Source organism: Colobus angolensis, unplaced genomic scaffold, assembly GCF_000951035.1.
Source record: "Colobus angolensis palliatus isolate OR3802 unplaced genomic scaffold, Cang.pa_1.0 Scaffold80, whole genome shotgun sequence".
Classification (NCBI taxonomy): domain Eukaryota; kingdom Metazoa; phylum Chordata; class Mammalia; order Primates; family Cercopithecidae; genus Colobus; species Colobus angolensis.
In genome coordinates, this window is record NW_012121821.1 from 12,961,293 (window position 1) to 12,980,329 (window position 19,037).

Below are 19,037 nucleotides of genomic sequence, written 5' to 3' on the forward strand. Positions count from 1 at the left end.
GACTTGGAACATTCTAGTTCCTGAGAGAGTGTTCACTGTAAATAAATTTATCACATTCACAAGCTTCGTGCGAGTTAGCCCCTGAGACAAAGCCATAATCAGTGTGCTGACAAAAATCTGATGGTGAGTCTGCATACGGGAGAGCCAGACCCTGCACTGTAGAAATTCCCACAGGAGAATGAAGCACTGCTTGCTGGCACTCTTCCATAGCTCACATCTCTTTGCAGCCTGCCAAGTGAGGATGTTCTCATATTTCAAGAACTGGTGAAACAGTCCTAAGCCAGGTGTAGCTAAGAGAATATTCCTTTTCTTTAGGTGTATATCTTTTATTGTCAAAGTTCTACTTATTTGTCAGGGTGTCTCTCACATAGTTTTTCTTCCACGCTGATCTTGCATTTCCTTAGATCAGGGTCCTTATTACTTAATTACTATTTGGAGAGTATTCTCTATATGCTCGCACTAGATCTATTTTAAAATTTTATTTCATTTTTGTATAGGTAATATTCAATTGGTTCAAAAATCAAAATGACATTAAGAAATCTTCCTACCTCCTCCTGATTGGTAGGAGACACCCCCACCCCTCCAAATCGTTGCCTCTATCTCTTTGTGAATCCATCTAGCTTTCAGGCTGTTAGCAATCTTTTGCTATGACAAAGTGGCAATTAATAACTATATATACATACATATACATGGTTTGTAAGCTGTAGTTTTTGTTTTCTCTGCTAAGCTACGATGATGGGAAAGACATATTCTACTTCTTTTGGGAGGGGATGGGCAATTTCTGATAAAAGTTCAAGCTCAAACTGCATTCTTCTTCCCCTTCCCTTTTAGTCTGAAATGTGGATAACATGGCAATTCCTGTACAACATGGTTAAATAGCATCCCTGGCTGAACCAGTTCAAGGATGTTCAAGTTTAACTATTTAGTGTCTATTGCTTTGAAAATAAAAATGGCTCATGCTGGCCCAAGGATAAAAAATAAGAAGGTCTATAATGATTATTGAAGAAAATGTGTTTGTGGGAGGTGGATCGACATGTAATTTAACAATAAAAAGAAACGCAGCTGAGAAGTTAATGCGTATTTGTCTTTTCCCTCCCATGGTGCAGCAGACTGTATTTTCCAAAGATAGCTGCCTCAATATATCCCATCCCACATGCTCTTATGATGTGACACTGACACTGTTCCCATTGAGTGGTGGGGCCTGCATTCTTCTCCCTTGAACCTCAGGTGATACTTACGACGGCTAAACAATAGAATACAGCGGAAATTGTCCAGTTAAGCCCAGTCAACCTCCAGAATCACAATAACAGAATAATTCAAAAAACTAAGTTTTGGGATTATTCATTATGCAGCAGTACAAAATAGAAACATGATCTTGATGTTAACTTGTCTTTACATTTTCCTTGGTCTTGATTTTTAAATTTCATTCAGATTTTACTGTAATTTTGTCTGTTCCTTTTCTTGGGTGGGGGTGGTCTGTTCTTATTGCAGGTCATTTCACATCCTTTGTGGTAGAGGGTATAAGTATAATGTAATTATATTTTTAAAAGTGCTTTCCTATCTAACTCAGTGATGTAAACTCTCTAGTGTCATTCTGTAAATAAGGATAAATCCATGAAAGTTTTACCAGTATTTTTGAGGGGTTTCTTTTAATGAAAAGAAAAAGGATTACTTTGTGTAGAGAAGTCCTTTGCCCATGAAAGTTTATAGAAATTATAATCCTATCTATGAGGACCAAATGACTAATTCATTCAACAAATAGGTCCTCAACAGGAATCTATTGTGTGTAAGATATTAGACCAAGTGCCAAACATACAAAGACTCAGTTTCACTTCACAACAGGGTTCTCCCGTTCCTGGACTAGTGACTATTTATACCTATTATATGCAAAGCACTGGGCATGCCTGGAGGTCATTAAATGCTTACAGTAATGGAGGAGTGTTTAACATAACCACAAAAAAAGGAAAGTGACCAAATGACCTGAAAGCCAATTTAAAAAAAAAGAAAAAATTATGCAGCAATTTTAAAGTAAGTTCATTCATCCATGAATTCAGCAAAAGAACTAATTTATTCTCTCCATATTCACAGAAACAAAATAATGCATCATATAGCATAAATGTTTAAAAAACCAGAATTATATTTAATATAAAAGATGGTGATATTATAGTTTTTAAAATACATTAGTCACCACTTTTTCAACTGCAATGAAAGTTTTTTTCTTCAGTTTTCCTAAGTTCAATCCCAACCCAAGTAAGAATCTGTTGAATAAGTAAATTGGAAATGTGTAATTAGAGGAATGAATTAAATATAACATTGTTTTATTCAACAAGCACTTCTGAATACTTGGAGTAAATATAGCACTGTTTTGGCTATTACAGAGAACTGATAAAGGTATAAGACACTGTCCTTGTCCATGACAAGATGCATAATGTTATTTACATTGATAAGCTTTTAAAATAGGAACATTTGTAAATGAAATAAATTAGAAATAAAAATAAAAAATAAAACAAATAAACATTAGAAATAAAAATTGTCAAATTATTTGTTACTGTGGAACTCTGGCTATGCACCAAATACAAGAAAGACCAGTAAATACATGAAATATCCTTACAAGCTCTTGGGGTCAGGAGAAAATGAAAGTATTAATTGTATATCCTTTCTAGTATGAAAGAGTTCACAATGCACAGTTATAACATATATTCAAAGGTATATGGAAGGTGATAATCTATCCAAGGTGGCAATAAACCAATGACCACATAAAAGTAAAAATTAAATTTATGCTTTTTGAAAAAATATTTGAGCCTTTTACTCACTGCTAATTTTATGCTTTTCAAAAAAATAATTTGAGCCTTTTATTCACTTCTTTACAAAGTATGAGCAGGGAAAATTAATGCAAGTAATGTATTCAATATTAAAAACAATTAGAATAAGCCTACCCGAATCAGAAATTAAATGATTCTATGAACTAAACACGTAACGATGAAGGAGGGCTGGAGTGAAAAAGATACAGAAGAGTAAAAAGGAGCTACAAAGAAACACCCTCCCCTAAACACATAGGCTAACACAGAGCTGAGACACAGAGGCATAAAATAGGGAAAAAACAGACCCACTTAGCCAAATCTTGGCTTCCCCTCTAGATTTGTTCCATAAAGTAATTTAATATTTGCATCTGGTCTGGTGACCTTAGTGCCTTTCTTCTAAAGACTTTTAAAGTCATGCTATTTTCCTAAGCAGACTGAACTGACTTTAGAATCGGTGGTCACATGCCTGCTTTACTTGGCTTGAGTTAGATGAAAAGTTTGGTTAAAAACTTCTGATGTTATAGTTCATCTTCTGAATCTTGATTGTGAACTTTCTGAGGGTGTCTCTTAACAGTGATTACCAAGTCAATGGTTAATATTTTTGTCAAACACTGAAGAACTGAAGTTAGTAGCTGGTATTTACCTGTTACTGATTCCAAACCTGTCTGACTGCTTACCAAGGGTTGATTGGTTTGCAGTGCATGGACAGTTCTTATATATATATGTGGAAAGCTGTACTTTCCTGTTTTAGATTTATAAAGGGCTCTGGGAATGCCTAAAAGTGCATTAGCTATTATCATACTAACCATGGTTTCTTCTGATTGATGGCATTTTTTGGCATAGTTGAGAAGATAGTAATGTAACAAGATCTCAAAATTACCACCTACTGGCAAAACACAACCAGCTGGCATAGATGAGGAAAGGTAACTCTGGGAAGTACCCATATTCTGTAACTTACAACTCACTGGTAACATGCTTCCCTTTCCAGTAATATCTGTGACTTGTAAATTTTCATAAGAAATGTCTATTCTATTGTTTCCTCTTGTTGAATAAGCAGTGGAATTGTTTTTGAGTAATGGTTCATAATCATCAGTTAGCCTGTTTCTTTCCAAAGACAAACATTTCAGCGTTTCATCTGTTTGGAATGTATCTGTTGGGGTTGAATACGGAATATATGTTTCTAATTCTACATCTGAAATTACCAAATTAGAATGTACTTTTAAATATGTTTGAGTTTTTTCCAATTCATCTTTGTTCTCTACAACTGTGTCCTGATAAGGCATTTGTATTGAGCCCTTACCAGTATCTGGTGCTTGATAACTTTCTCCACTGTTCTTATAAATAAAAAGACTTGAAGTGCCATTTTGGTCACTGGTTTGTGTCACGTAATTTAGATCAAGGTCTTTAAATAATTGCCGAAGCATTTTAAATGCTCCATGTAAAGCATCCTCATGTTGTTCAATGAGACCCTGCACTGGTCCACAAAGAACTACACAGTGTGGTATAAATGTACACGTGCCAATCAAACCAAGATGAACATATCTTTTGGATCTGAGGATAAGAGGTTTACAAAATTTCACCAAAGCAGTGTTAGATATTTCACACTGTGAAAAGGCCTGTGGTGGTACAAATGGAGAAAGATCAATGATCCTCCGGATAAGAGAAACTTCTTCTGATGATAAACACTCAACCACTGATATGCCATTCACCCCTGCATAATAAATAACTAAATCTGGTTGTTTCACACTAGATAGGAGCAATTTTACATTCTGACTACGTAGATGTTTCATTATTGCTTTTGTCTTTTCCATAATCCAAAACTGAGATGTTTGAAACTGTGCTTCTGAATTTAGAATAAACTCTGACCCAGAAGTGGAAAAAAGAGGCTGAATGGTTTCTGTTACTATCACCATTCGTATGTCACCATCTGCTGGGCAGTACACAGAAAAATCTTTCTGAAGCACAAGACCAGCTATGACCCTGGAATCTGAAACAGGAAGGCCAGTGACACCAACATTCAACTCTACAAAATAGTCATCCACTAACTCAAATACATCAATCCCACTTTTACAAGTCATACACTTGAAAAAGTAGTCACACATCAACTGTGAAATAAATTTGTGATTATTTCTTCCCACTCTTCCACAAAAGTATGCTTCTAAGAGCAACTCTAAAGAGCTCCTACACAATGTTCTCTCTTTAGCAGATGAAAAGATAGACAAAAAGTGTCTACTTAGGTACTGGTCCATAATACCGTCTAATATTTGTGTCTGAAAAGTTACGAGAGCCTGGGAAATAAATTTCCACTGACAACAATTTTTCCAATGCCTTCCATGGGTTTGAATGTTTTCACACATCAAAGGATCCTTTTCTCTGTCTGTGATTGCATGAAGTCCTCTAAGCAAATGGCAAAGAAAGATAATAAATGTTTTTGCACCATCTCCTGTTTTTTTGAGATGACTGGAAACACAGTCCACTATCACCCTGTACAAAAAAGAAATAAAGCAACTCATTTTCAGAAGGCTGGCTTCCCACATCTTAAATTAAAACCATGTTTACACAGCCATAAGTATAAAATGAGAATATTGTTCCTTTGATACATCCTTAGTTTTTTCCTTTCTTGGAAAAAATTCTGCTCTATTCCCAGATTCTACGGTTGGTGGAGTGGGGAGAAGTGGTCTTGGGAGTTGATAAGATTTGGGGTAAAGGAGTGTTCCCTTGGGCAGGGCTCTAATTCCAAGCAGACAGCGGTTTCACCCGAGGTCAGTCTTTCCAAGTACGTATAGCCTCAGGATGGGACAAGAGGTCCACAGAGGCTGCCTGGGGTGCCCAGCTACGGGCTAGCGTGTGGGCCGCAGGTACCTGGCTATGGGATGCTGTAAGTGTAGCGCCTCCAGGAGGCGGCCTCCATTCCGGCTGAGAAGCACCTCGCCAGTCGGCTTCGTACACAAAACCTGCCGTCCCTCGGGCCCCACGCAGCAGCTTACGATGGCTTCCAGCACCTCGGCCACCTGCAACGCCGCCTTCACAGACCCTGCGGCGGCCATAGAACTTAGCATCTGGGCCGCTTCCCCTTTTTGGCCAGCTTGCAGAACACCGGGGCCGACGGAAAAAAGGGGCGGGAATGGCCGGAAACGGAATAGGCGGGGAGAAACCCCGGAAGCCAGGTGCCGAAGCTGGGGTAACACGGCTTCTTGGTTGGGCGAGAGGGCTGCCCTTCTGTACGTTTGGTGGAAAAGCCCTGCAACTTTGCCAGGTGGGGTGAGCTGCCCCGTTGTCTGCGAAGACAGATAAAAAGACTAGGATTTCCAGCAGCTGTGCCAGGAGCGGCAACCCTAAGCCCTTCCCCGACTCCCTAAGTGAATTCATTTCCCTCCAGTGGCGTCCGCTGCCCCCAAATCCCTTAGTCTCCCGAGAAACTTGCTTCCGAAGTCAGCACGGTATTGGGGCCTGCGCGAAGGAGAGGGCACCCCGGTTGGAACTCAGCTGGCTTTCATCCCCTGCCAGAAGCTGCTTGTTCCGGGGCAAAACCTCTGCCTTGTATTCACGCATGTTCTGTCCACATTCTCCACGAATTGCTCTCCTTACCGTCAGGGAAATAATTTGTAGACGCAGGACAGGTGAGGAGAGCCTAGTTACAGCCATGAATTGCAGGCTTTATGTCCGCTGCAGAGGCTTTACCACATTTCCTTGACTCAGGTATCACAATAAAACTCTAGACACCACAGAGATATTAAGCAGAAATGATGTGAAGATTCCATTTACTTATTTATTTTTTGAGATGGAGTCTCGCTCTGTCGCCCAGGCTGGAGTGCAGTGGCGCAGATTCGGCTGACTGCAACCTCCGTCTCCCGCGTTCAAGCGATTCCCGTGCCTCAGCCTCCCAAGTAGCTGGGATTACAGGCATACGCCACTGTGCCCGGCCAATATTTGTATTTTTAGTAGAGATGGGGCTGTTACCATGTTGACCAGGCTGGTTTCGAACTCCTGACCCGAATGATCCACCTGCCAGGGCCTTTCAGAGTCTTGGGATTACAGGCATGAGCCACCGCACCAGGCCGATGTGAAGATTTAAATCCATTAGTCACGCTGGTGATCAACAGTAGGCTTTAAAACACATGGCCAAGGATTATTGTATATAATCCAAAGACAGAAAATACTGTCTCTTATATTACAACTTTTTGTTTTGTTTTGTTTTCTTTTAAAGAGACGAAGTCTCACTCTGCCACCCAGGCTGGAGTGCAGTGGCGCCATCATAGCTCACTGCAGCTCCGCATTCCTGAGCTCATGATCCTCCTGTCTTAGCCTTCAAGTCGCTTTGTGCCTCACTACACCTGGTTATTTTCTTTTTTAGTAGCGACAGGGTCTCCCTATGTTGCCCAGGCTGATCTTTAATTCCTGGCCTCAAGTGATCCTCCAGACTTGGCCTTCTAAAGTTTTAGGATTACAGGCATGAGCCACCTTGCTTGGCCTAAAACACAGGCACTTGAGAGTATGGGCTTTGGATTCAGACCTGGGTTTGCTCTGTCATTTCCTTACCTGTGGCATTCACCAAGTATCCTCTTTGACCTCTGCTTTTCTGTTTAAAAACAATGGGCCTAGTGTGGTGGCTCATGGTTGTAATTCCAGCACTTTGGGAGGCACAGGCAGGCGATCACAGGAAGCCAAGAGTTCAAGACCAGCATGGCCAACATAGCGAAATCCTGTCTCTATTAAAAATACAAAAATTAGCTGGGCATGGTAGTGCATGCTTGTAATCCCAGCTACTCTGGAGGCTGAGGCATGAGAATTGCTTGAACTCAGGAAGGGAGGTTGCAGTGAGCGGAGATCGCACCATTGCACTCCAGCCTGGGCGACAGAGCCAGACCTTGTCTCAAAACAAAACAATCCCTGCCAAAAAAACCAATGGAGATAATATATATAAAATAAAAATCTCAAAAGGTTTTGAGGTCTGGAGAATGTTCACTAAACACTTTGCATAGTGCCTGGCATAGTTAGCACTCAGCATTCAAATATTTATATTACACCTGTTTCAGGAAAAGGGTCCCAATCCAGACCCCAAGAGAGGGTTCTTGGATCTCATGCAAGAATGAATTCAGGGCGAGTCCATAAAGTGAAAGCAAGTTTATTAAGAAGAGTAAAATAATGGTTACTCCACAGGCAGAGCAGCCCCAAGGGCTGCTGGTTGCCCATTTTTATGGTTATTTCTTGATGATATGCTAAACATGTTAGGGGTGGATTATTCATGCTTCCCCTTTTTAGACCATATAGCATAACTTCCTGACATTGCCATGACATTTGTAAACTGTCATGGCGCTGATGGGAGTGTAGCAGTGAGGAAAACCAGAGGTCACTCTCGTGGCCATCTTGGTTTTGGTGGGTTTTAGCCAGCTTTACTGCAACCTGTTTTATCAGCAAGGTCTTTGTGACCTGTATCTTGTGCTAACCTCCTATCTCATCCTGTGACTTAGAATGCCTTAATCATCTGGGAATGCAGCCTAGTAGATCTTAGCTGCATTTTACCCAGCTCCTATTCAAGATGGAATTGCTCTGGTTCAGACACCCACCAAATTACTGTGGTAGGTCACCACTCTCCTGGTTTATTATTCCCACAAGTGATGTTTTGTGAGATGCAGAAGATTCAACTAGCAAAATAGCACAACACACATCATCTAGAGTAGAAACATGCCACTATTAGCAAGAAAATGATCTTGTAGATGTTTCACTGAGGTTGGACAATGAGGGGCCCGTTTTCCTTAATCCTTATTGCTATGAACAAGATAGGAGGAACCGGCAGGCCCTCCCATCTTTTTCTCCCCAGTTAATCAAACCAAACCAAATGACAGCCAGAAGCAATTGGACCCTGAGCAGAGAGCAAGAATGGGAAGAAAGGAGGGTGGGGGAAAACCAGAGAGGAATGATGCCTCGGAACTCATCTGATGTTGACTTGGTATGGACTAATAGGTGATCTGGGGGGTGGCGGTGTAAAAAAAAAACCCTTTCATATGGATTTCGTGTATGTTTAATAGTAGGGTTTTTTTCTGGTGCTACTCATAACAAAGGGGTTACGTTACTCAATATAGATTCACGCAGTGGATTATATTTCTGACATTTAGAAGTGAAGTGCTATTAGAGTTCTATTTAAGTGTACCATGGAGATACAGATTCAAACTTGTGCTTTTACTCTTAAAGTAAGAGTGGGCTACCACTCTTACTCTGTAGCTTTTGGAGACATTCAACCTCTCTGAGCCTCAGCGTCTTCATGTATAAAATCTCGCTAACTTCCTCTTAAGGTTCTCATAGAGGATTAGAGAAGAATGAATATAAAGCACCAAGCAAAGAATACTTCAGGGATTCTCACTGTTGAATCCCTTTCAAGTCCTTTGTTTGCCATCCTTTGCAGCTATCCCTATCCCCCTAAAAGAGGGGATTAAAACAAATTAGCACGAATTTAGTCACATATTGTATTAAAAGTCACTTGATCACCATTTGCTCTTTTTAAAAATTTTATTTAGAAGCCTACTTGTAGAAGTTAGCATAATTTTACAGATTATTAGAAAAATTCAATTCTTTTTTCTCTGCAAACAGTTATAATAGGTTAGGAATAATAGATTAGAAATGTACATTACAAAACAGTAGCCTATAACTATCTGTACATTTACTGTGCACCTTAAGGAAAAGAATTTGACAGTGTGCTGTACTTACACTGCAGGTAACATATTTTTATTCTATCACACAAAACTGACCAGTGGTAGTGCTTGTATTTATAAATGGCCATTAAACAGAATATTTAAACTCAGATGTATATTTAGCATGCTAAAAAGTGAAAAAAATTTCAACTGAAGTTCTGTGGCTCGTCAATTCAAATGTTTCATGACATTTTTTTCTTTAAATGAAAAATTTTGATATTGTAAAACAAATAACTTTACATAAATGCAAAAAGATAAAATTTTCTAAATTTTTAGAAAGAATATTCACATTCATTTTGTCATGGGTTTTGTGTGGCTCTTGTAAATATATTAATCATATTAATAAGACACTGGTCCTATACAATTTTAACAGTCCAGCTTCAATTAAAAACTGTAATAAAAGTAAACAGTATGTAAAGGGTAACAAAAAGTAAATTAAATATACTAAACTCACACAACAGGTAGAATAAAATGAAACCAAATTACATAATGGCAGGTTATACATTCTAAAGAATCTCTTTCCACTTAGTCAAATAAGATAGAAACTGAAGTGTAAACTTACTGATTTCTGTGGGATTTTCCCCACTGGTTCAAATTGGAAAATTTGATATAAATCTAATATTTTATTTCTGTACATTTAATATGATTCAATATAATCTGCAGTCTCATGTATGGCTTATCAATAATGCCATCATCACTGTATGTCAAACAGAACCTCATTGCTTACTAGAAATGCTAAACACTGGAAAAAAAGGAATTTTATACATTTGTTTTCTTAAATTTTGACAGATATTCTTCAAAAAGTTAAAACTGCCTTCCACAAAATTTTGTGTGTATATGGCACAAGTTGACAGCCAAAAAGTGTGAAATCCATCGAAAAGGCACTGTTAACAATACTCAGAATAATCTGACAAGTCTACATCAACGTCTGAGTAAAGAATAGGTAAACAGACAAACCCTTATAAAAGATAGCATTATTGTTTAAATATAGCTATATAAAAAGAAATAAAGTGACACACAGAAATGACCCTTTTATGACAAGCCTATAAACACCTTGAATCATATTATAGTTCTGTAACACAAAAAATGACAAAAATATTTTCTTAAAGGCACAAAAGCATGAATATTAAATGAGAGTTGTATTTTACAAGGCCAACTTTTCAATGGAATGCAATTACCAACTGAGCTGTGACAAAGAGTACACTGTACCTTTATAACTGATATAAAACAAAAAAGTACTAACATGAAATATAAGTAAAATATCTATTGCTGTAACTTAACATTTCACATGCTCTATTTATTGTTTTTTTTTTACATGTCCTGGGCCAGCTACATCTTACTAAATGGTGGATGATGACATAGTACATTTAACAGCTAAAAAGAAAATGCACATGTGAACAATTATTACTCAATTAAATTTTCATGTAGGAAAATAACATTTGGATAAATGATAAAAACTGGTCATAAGGTCATAAATCCTAGAAACCCTCATGAGGCTCTCAGACAACTGGGAACCGTAAATCACATTATGAATTAATGTGTGAAGGAAGATTAATTTCAGGCAAATAACGTTCAAAGTCAATTACATATATGGCTACAAAGTTAGTAATTATGTGTTTTAAAGATTCATATAACTAAGTCTAGTACAAGCACTAATCTAAAATTAAGCCACCAATACCTGAGTTTTGTGTTCAGTTCATAGAAAGAAACACATACAACTAAAAGCATAAGAGGACTATTAGATTAGATGCATGCTTTTAGCGTATAAGGAACAGTCATGAATAACCCTGCTCTTTCTTAAGAAATAGTTTTTGACTCTTTGGGTAAGAACCCATAACATTTGCTCTAAAAAGAAATTTAAAAAATAAAGAACATAACTACCTATTTAGTCTTAGAAGATACCCATACAAATAAAATATTATTTGGACCAAATGAAAACAACATACACGTGGATAAGACCAAAGTCCTAAGAGGTGGGTCACCAATAAAAAAAATGTTAACAAGGTTTAATGATGAAATGATTTTTGTGATAAGCCAATCAAGTTGTATGTAATTAACTAAACCATAAAAAAGATGAAACTGTACAATATTTACAGAATATCATATATCAACGAATGGGCAGAGTGTAACAGAATGTGAATACAAAAATTATATTGACAAATACAAAATATAACCAAAAATCCATTTGTTCTAATGTCATGAAAACACTGGGTATATTCATGCTTTTATCAATTTAAAACATCCTGTCACATGTACATATGGAATACAGCATTATTTTGCCAACAAAACATGGGAAATGGTTCTTCATAGAAACCTAAGGATACTTGAGATAGCTATATTGATTAGGGAAAAAAGCAGGCTCTTTTTATCATTTTGATTTCATAATTTACCAATCAACCCTTGTATTTATCATGGCATAAATGATTGTAATTTTACCATTTCACAGCCTCCTCCTACTGAAAGGCAAATGTGGTGGTGGGGGATTATTCTCTCTGACCTTCATTTTCATTAAAAAACATTTCAAAATCTATACTTTCAGGATTCTAAGACATATTTTAGAACAACATATTCCTAAACCTAACTACCTTGGCAAAAATTGCTTTCGAGGAATATACGTATTTCTGTAAAAACACAAAGTCAAAATATTAAACTGAAGAAACAAACAAAAAAACTTAGTTTGCCTTAGCCTGAACAATAGGAATCTTAAAGAATTGTGGTTTTGCCACAGAAAGAAGTTACTAAGAAGAGGGAGGATAATAAAAAAAATTAAACTTCAGAACCTGATACTCTTCGTAAATACTCAACTTATTGCACGTTTTACAAAAACCAATTTTAATGTACACATAAAGGCCACCACACAGTGTCTTTTCTTATTGCCTTTCTCTTTTTGGTTTTTGAAGTAAAATACTGGTTATAATTTTTTGAATCCTGCTTATTCACTGAACATATTAGAGTCTAAAGCTAAAATAAGTTTTCATAATGAAAAAACATGAATTATCAGTACTTCAAATGCCCTACAAACATCTCTAGAATTTGGCCTATGTTATGAACCAGCTGACTTAAGAAAAACAAAAATAAGAAAAAAGGACAGCAATCAATTTTGACCACATTTTTTTCAGCAAGTGCTTCAGGTGGTATTATAATCAATCCAAGTAGTTGCACACCAGTGTTTTTATACTGATGTAAACAAAAGTATATATATTTACCTGGATCTATAAATATTAAATTCTAGGGGTTAAAAAAAATCTTATGTAAACTTTTAAAAAAGCAATTTGCCATTTATCTCTCTCAGTGTATTCATTTTGACTATTCATACTTTTTCTTTCCTTCTAAGAAGACAATTGAGCTGAGTGCTTTGCAAATGATTCTAACAGTAGTGTAATGAATTAATTATGTCTATTTTTCCATCATTTCTCAATCTGTAATTCCTTACTGATAAAAGTTTTGTGCCTGTTTTATGAAGAAAATAGATTACATATATTTATAAGATTGATAGCATTTTTTGTTATGAACAATGTTAACATTATATCTTAGAACATACTATAGAATACAAAGACTACTGTCAGGTAAGAGTACATAAGAGACAATTGTGTATACATGTGGGTTTATTATACTCACATGTAGACACATTCTCACAAAAGCTAGAAATGTCCTGGCACTTAACACATAGCTCACTTTAATAATCAAATAGGATAGCTCTTGTTTCAGTGTGAAGATAAAAGATACGAAAAGTCAATACCTCTACATTTATCTCCTAGGTTTTTTGTTTTCGGAATATTGTGATTTTTAATAAAGACCAAACCAACTTGAACACTGGTCCCAGGCCAAATCAGATCTTTCTAGTTCACTGATTCAATGGCAGAGAACTTCTACTTGAACATGAAGTTTATTATGACTTGAAGCAAAATCAGGAGGAAAATGATGAAGTAGTCTTTTTGTTGCAGAAAATAATCTGTGGCAGGTGTGCTTGAAACTAAATGATTTCGAAGAGCCATAATATTTCTACAAAAATAAGCAACAACAAATTTTATAATGATTTGCCAGAAATGTTGGTATAGAGCCCACAATTTGATATTATACAGTCACAGAGCATTTAATGTTAATAATTTTTAGTTGCTGGGTAATGGGGTGGTATGTAGGGGCTGGGGGAGGGGTCTGAGACTGCAAAGAGGAATACTTAAGGGCTCAGAGAGTGAATATTTACCCACTGTTACGGATGCATTTCAATATTTCAACTGATGCATTCCAATGAAATAATAGCCATGCACAGAAGGGACTATAGAGGCCTTTGTTAACTGACTTTCTCAGAAACAACCCCACCTCCACAGGCAACCCAGCTACATTCCTAGCGTGCTACAGGAGTAAATAAAGTGATTCCAACTCTACCCTCACAGAGAAAAAACAACCTCTCCTCCCTTCCCAAGTATTTTAGTGATGGAGGAATTTCATAAGTGCCAAACATCAGGTGATAGAAACTAACATTCTATTTTAGCTTAGCTAAATGTTATAAAAATATGAAGTTTGCGTATGATTTCCTACATAACAGGATTCTTAACTACTCCTTGGTCTCAAAGGAATAGTCACTGTTAGTATATTACCTTTTAATTTCTTCCTGTGTTTGTTTTATAGATTCGATGGAACTCTGAATGTCTCCCAGTTCTATTCCTTTCTTTCTTCTTGTACTTGGTTTTACTGATTGAGCTAAAAAGACATTTAGAATGAAGTTGAAACTATAAAAATAATCTACAGTTCAATTTAATGTTTCTCATGTAATAAAAATTTTCCTGGGCATTTGTTTTTGTAGCCTAGAGATTAGCATAGTAATATGAATACTCTGCACTTTTGAAGTTTTAAACACATCATTGCAACACCAGAACACTACAAATATATTTAAATGACTACACATCATTTGCATTTTGGATGGCACCAGTTTTTTTAACTAATTAAAACAGAAATAATTCATTAGAAAATATATATTAACTTGAAGAAGGTATTACTCTTTTCTGTTCCTTGCCCATTTGCCTACCTCTGAAGAAGTCAGCTTCTTGAGCCTTTTTCAATATTTTATTGTGTTTAGTTACCCAATCTTTAAATCCCTTTCGACACTTCTGCAAATTTTTACTGCCAATCAGCAAGCTGTATATGTTTTTCCAAATTCCCTCTCATATGCATTCCTTCCTTTCCATTTTTGTTCAGATCCTACTTAACCTCTCTACAAGTCTCAGCTTTCTCACTTTAAAAATAGGGATAATAATACCAGACTTCACAGGGTTGTTATAAGGTGTATTTAACATACAGTCTGGCACATATTAATTACTCAGTAAATGTCTGATGATACGTTATAGTAATATAGTAAAGTGGATGACAGAGTGAATTAAGGAGCCAAAAAATCTGCATATATAACATACATATACCTACTTATGGGGTATGTGACCTTAGGCAGGTTAACTTGTGTCTCAGTTTCTTTTCTCGTAAAATGGGAGTAACAATAATACAACCAATACTCTCTTCTAACACACTGGGATGCCATGTGACTCCTGCTTTTAAACCCTTATTTGTTTCATTCCTCTAACTACTCTAGTATGTTACCTCACACCACTCCCCAAGCCTAGACTGCTATAATATACCATTAGAAATCCTAATAATTCATCAGAATTCTAAGAACTTTTCCTCGAATTGAATTGAGCTCCCTCTCCTTTAAACTGGTTATCGCTTGCCATCTAATTTCTTAGTAATCTACCATTTATTCACCTCTAGTGTTATCTTTATAGGTTAAAATGGGCTCCGTAGTTCAGTGTAAACTCAGTAGAGATTATGGCTTAAAGTTTTTTTTTCTTTTTTTTTGTCATAATGTCACAAACATCACTTTAATCCTTTCATGATTACATCTCAATGTAGTTCAAGATAGTTTACACATTATCTGACTCAAATAAGAATGGAGTACAATTTAATCTAGCAGTTCCTAAGTTTTATATTTTTATTGTCTGTCACTTCCCAACACTACAGTAATATATTCTGGAAATGAAAAACATTTTTGAAGCACGGAAGTGAGCTCAAAGCTCAAAAAATGCTTCTGAATTCAAACTAGGGAACCATCAACAATTTTTCAGAGGTTAACAAGGCGTAAGAGGTAGCTATTACCTAGAGTGTTTTTTTTTTTTTTTTTTTTTTTTAGACAGGGTTTCACTTTGTCACCCAGGCTGGAGTGCAGTAGTGCGATCTCGGCTCAGTGCATCTTCTCCCTCCCGGGTTCAAGCAATTCTCGTGCCTCACGCTCCCAAGTAGCTGGGATTACAGGTGTGCACCACCGCACCTGGCTAATTTTTTCCTATTTTTAGTAGAGATGGGGTTTCGCCATGTGGGCCAGGTTGTTCTTGAACTCTTGGCCTCAAGTGATCTGCCCACCTTGGCGTCCCAAAGTACTGTGATTACAGGCGTGAGCCACCATGCCCGGCCTAGAGTGTGGTTTTTATTTAGATGTCTCCCCTTTTTCATTTTCTGTTTCTTTACCTTGCGTCCTTGTCTCACAACTTATCTATGATCTAGAATCGCTTTTGTACCTCAATCCTGCCCCAACCAAATCATATAACTTCTTGAGTTAATATGAAAGACCATATTCATATCAAATTGTGTAGTAATTAAAAAAAATTAGACTCTCATTAGTCTGCAATAAATATTTTTACCTTCACTTCCAGAGGAGTCTTGGATGTCAGGTTCTGGGGAGGAATAGCCTTTTGCTACTTTCTTCTGTTGCCTGGTTGGCTTATGTTTCATTTTGGGGACATTAACCTAAAGAAAAAAATAACTATTTTGTGAATTTACACTGTATTTTGGACTGAAGACCAATTGTGTACAACTGTCAAAATTATCTGCACATAGGCATGATATTCAGAAAAAAAAAGACAACAATGAAATAGTCTAATTCAAATTTAACAAATGTGATGCGCTTATGCAATCCAATGATCTTATTTTAATAGGAAGTAATTTGGCACAAATGTCAAAAAGTAAAATACACAATGAAGAGTATACCCAGTCTCTCACACTAAAGAGGTACCCATCACTATCAGTTTATATCCAGGGATATTTTTATGTATACATAAACAAATATGAATATAGATCCCCCTACCTCTGACTGCACCAGCTAGTATCTCTAGTAGAATGTTAAGTAATAGTGTGTATAAATTGTATCTATCTTGTTCCCGATGTTAGAAACATTCCCACTGAACGATGCTGGGTTTCCAGTAAAACTGTTGATTTACTTTTAATCACATCTGGGTAGTACAGAAAGTATCTTATAATAATAAAAATGATACTATTATTTTGTAGAGCATTATTTAAACTTATTGAAAGCATTTAAATGGATGCACAAGATTCAAAAGTACATGAAATCATCAACTATGACTAAATTTTCCTTAGAATAATAAACTTTGGACTCTATCCTATTAATAGATTTGTAATTTTGGTGTTCAGTATTAAACTTAAAAACCTAAATGCAAGATTAGACACTAGAATCAGAAAGACAAGATGTATTAGTCCGTTTTTATGCTGCCGATAAAGACATTCCTGAGACTGGGACGAAAAGGAAGTTTAATTTGACTTATAGTTCCACATGTCTGCGGAGGTCACAAAATCATGGCAGACAGTGAAAGGCACTTCTTACATGGTGGCGGCAAGACAGAATGAGGAAGATGCAAAACTGGAAACCTCTGATAAAACCATCAGATCCCGTGAGACTTATTCACTACCACAAGAACAATATAATATGGGGGAAACAGCCCCCATGATTCGAATGATCTCCCACCAAGTCCCTCCCACAACACGTGGGAATTATGGGAGTACAATTCAAGATGAGACTTGGGTGGGGACACAGAGCCCAAATCATATCATTCTACCCCTGGCCCCTCCAAATCTCATGTCCTCACATTTCAAACCAATCATGCCTTCCCAACAGTCCCCCAAAGTCTTAATTCATTTCAGGTTCTTAGAGACCTACAAAGAGACTTAGACTCTCACACAATAATAGTGGGAGACTTTAACACTCCACTGTAAATACTAGATCAATGAGACAGAAAATTAACAAGGATATTTAGGACTTGAACTCAGCCCTGGATCAAGCAGCCCTAATAGATATCTACATAACTCCACCCCAAATGAAAGAATACGCATTCTTCTCAGCACCACATCACACATATACTAAAACTGACCATATAATTGGAAGTAAAACACTCCTCAGCAAATGCAAAAAAAACGGAAATCATAACAAAAAGTCTCTCAGACCACAGCGCAATCAAATTAGAACTCAGGATTAAGAAACTCACTCAAAACCACACAACCACCTGGAAACTGAATAACCTGCTCTTGAATGACTAATGGGTAAATAACAAAATTAAGGCAGAAATAAGTAAGTTCTTTGAAACCAATGAGAACAAAGACACAACGTACCAGAATCTCTGGGACACAGCTAAAGCAGTGTTTAGAGGGAAATTTATAGCACTAAATGCCCACAGGAGAAAGTGGGAAAGATCTGAAATCAACACCCTAACATCACAATAAAAAGAACTAGAGAAGCAAGAGCAAACAAATTCAAATTCAAAAGCTAGCAGAAGACAAGCAATAACTAAGATCAGAGCAGAACTGAAGGGGATACAGACATGAAAAATCCTTCAAAAAAATCAATGAATCCAGGAGCTGGTTTTTTGAAAAGATTAACAAAACAGACCACTAACCAGACTAATGAAGAAGAAAAGAGAAGAGTCAAATAGACACAATAAAAAATGATAAAAGGGAGGTCACCACTAATTCTACAGAAATACAAACCACCATCAGAGGATACTATAAACACCTCTACGTAAATAAACTAGAAAATCTAGAAGAAAGAATAAATTCCTGGACACATCCACCCTCCCAAGACTAAACCAGGAAGAAGTCAAATCCCTCAATAGACCACTAACAAGTTCTGAAATTGAGGCAGCAATTAATAGCCTACCAAACCAAAAAAAGCCCAGGACCAGACGGATTCACAGATGATTTCTACCAGAGGTACAAAGAGGAACTGGTACCATTTCTTCTGAAACTATTCCAAACAAAAGGAAAAGAAGGACTCCTCCCTAACTCATTTTATAAGGCCAGCATCATCCTGATGCCAAAACCTGGCAGACACAACAAAAAAACTTTCAGGACAATATCCCTGATGAACATCGAGGCAAAAATCCTCAATGAAATACTGGCAAACCGAATCCAGCAGCACATCAAAAAGCTTATCCACCAAGATCAAGTCGGTTTCATCCTTGGGATGCAAGGCTGGTTCAACATACGCAAATCAATAAATGTAATCCATCACATAAACACAACCAAAGGCAAAACCCACATGATTATCTCAATAGATGCTGAAAAGGCCTTTAATAAAATTCAACACCCCTTCATGCTAAAAACTCTCAATAAACTAGGTATCGATGGAACGTATCTCAAAATAAGAGCTATTTATGACAAATGCACAGTCAATATCATACTGAGTGGGCAAAAGCTGGAAGCATTCTCTTTGAAAACC

General features: G+C 36.9%; 2 protein-coding genes across 5 annotated transcripts in view; both read right to left on the reverse strand.

The window, feature by feature from the left end:
* Positions 1-2,013: 2,013 nt before the first annotated feature.
* BBS10 (Bardet-Biedl syndrome 10) lies at positions 2,014-5,936 on the reverse strand. Of its 2 annotated transcripts, XM_011929371.1 has the most exons (3): positions 5,825-5,890; positions 5,664-5,793; positions 2,014-5,285 (listed from the first exon to the last, which is right to left on the reverse strand). In XM_011929371.1, exon 3 carries the CDS (start codon positions 5,156-5,158, stop codon positions 3,320-3,322), a length of 1,839 nt encoding a protein of 612 aa, XP_011784761.1. In that variant the 5' UTR covers positions 5,159-5,285; positions 5,664-5,793; positions 5,825-5,890; the 3' UTR covers positions 2,014-3,319. The 2 variants fall into 2 exon arrangements, with proteins under 2 accessions (XP_011784761.1, XP_011784760.1); XM_011929370.1 differs by having other exon boundaries at positions 2,034-5,285; positions 5,664-5,936.
* Positions 5,937-9,289: 3,353 nt separating this feature from the next.
* Positions 9,290-19,037, reverse strand: part of OSBPL8 (oxysterol binding protein-like 8) — a 217,437-nt gene continuing 207,689 nt past the window's right edge. For all 3 annotated transcript variants that reach the window (XM_011929374.1, XM_011929372.1, XM_011929373.1), the window contains 3 exons: positions 16,174-16,279; positions 14,089-14,191; positions 9,290-13,492 (listed from right to left, as the gene is read on the reverse strand). In XM_011929374.1, coding sequence (XP_011784764.1) covers positions 13,360-13,492; positions 14,089-14,191; positions 16,174-16,279 — 342 coding nt within the window. In that variant the 3' untranslated portion in view covers positions 9,290-13,359. The remainder of the gene's footprint in view (positions 13,493-14,088; positions 14,192-16,173; positions 16,280-19,037) is intronic.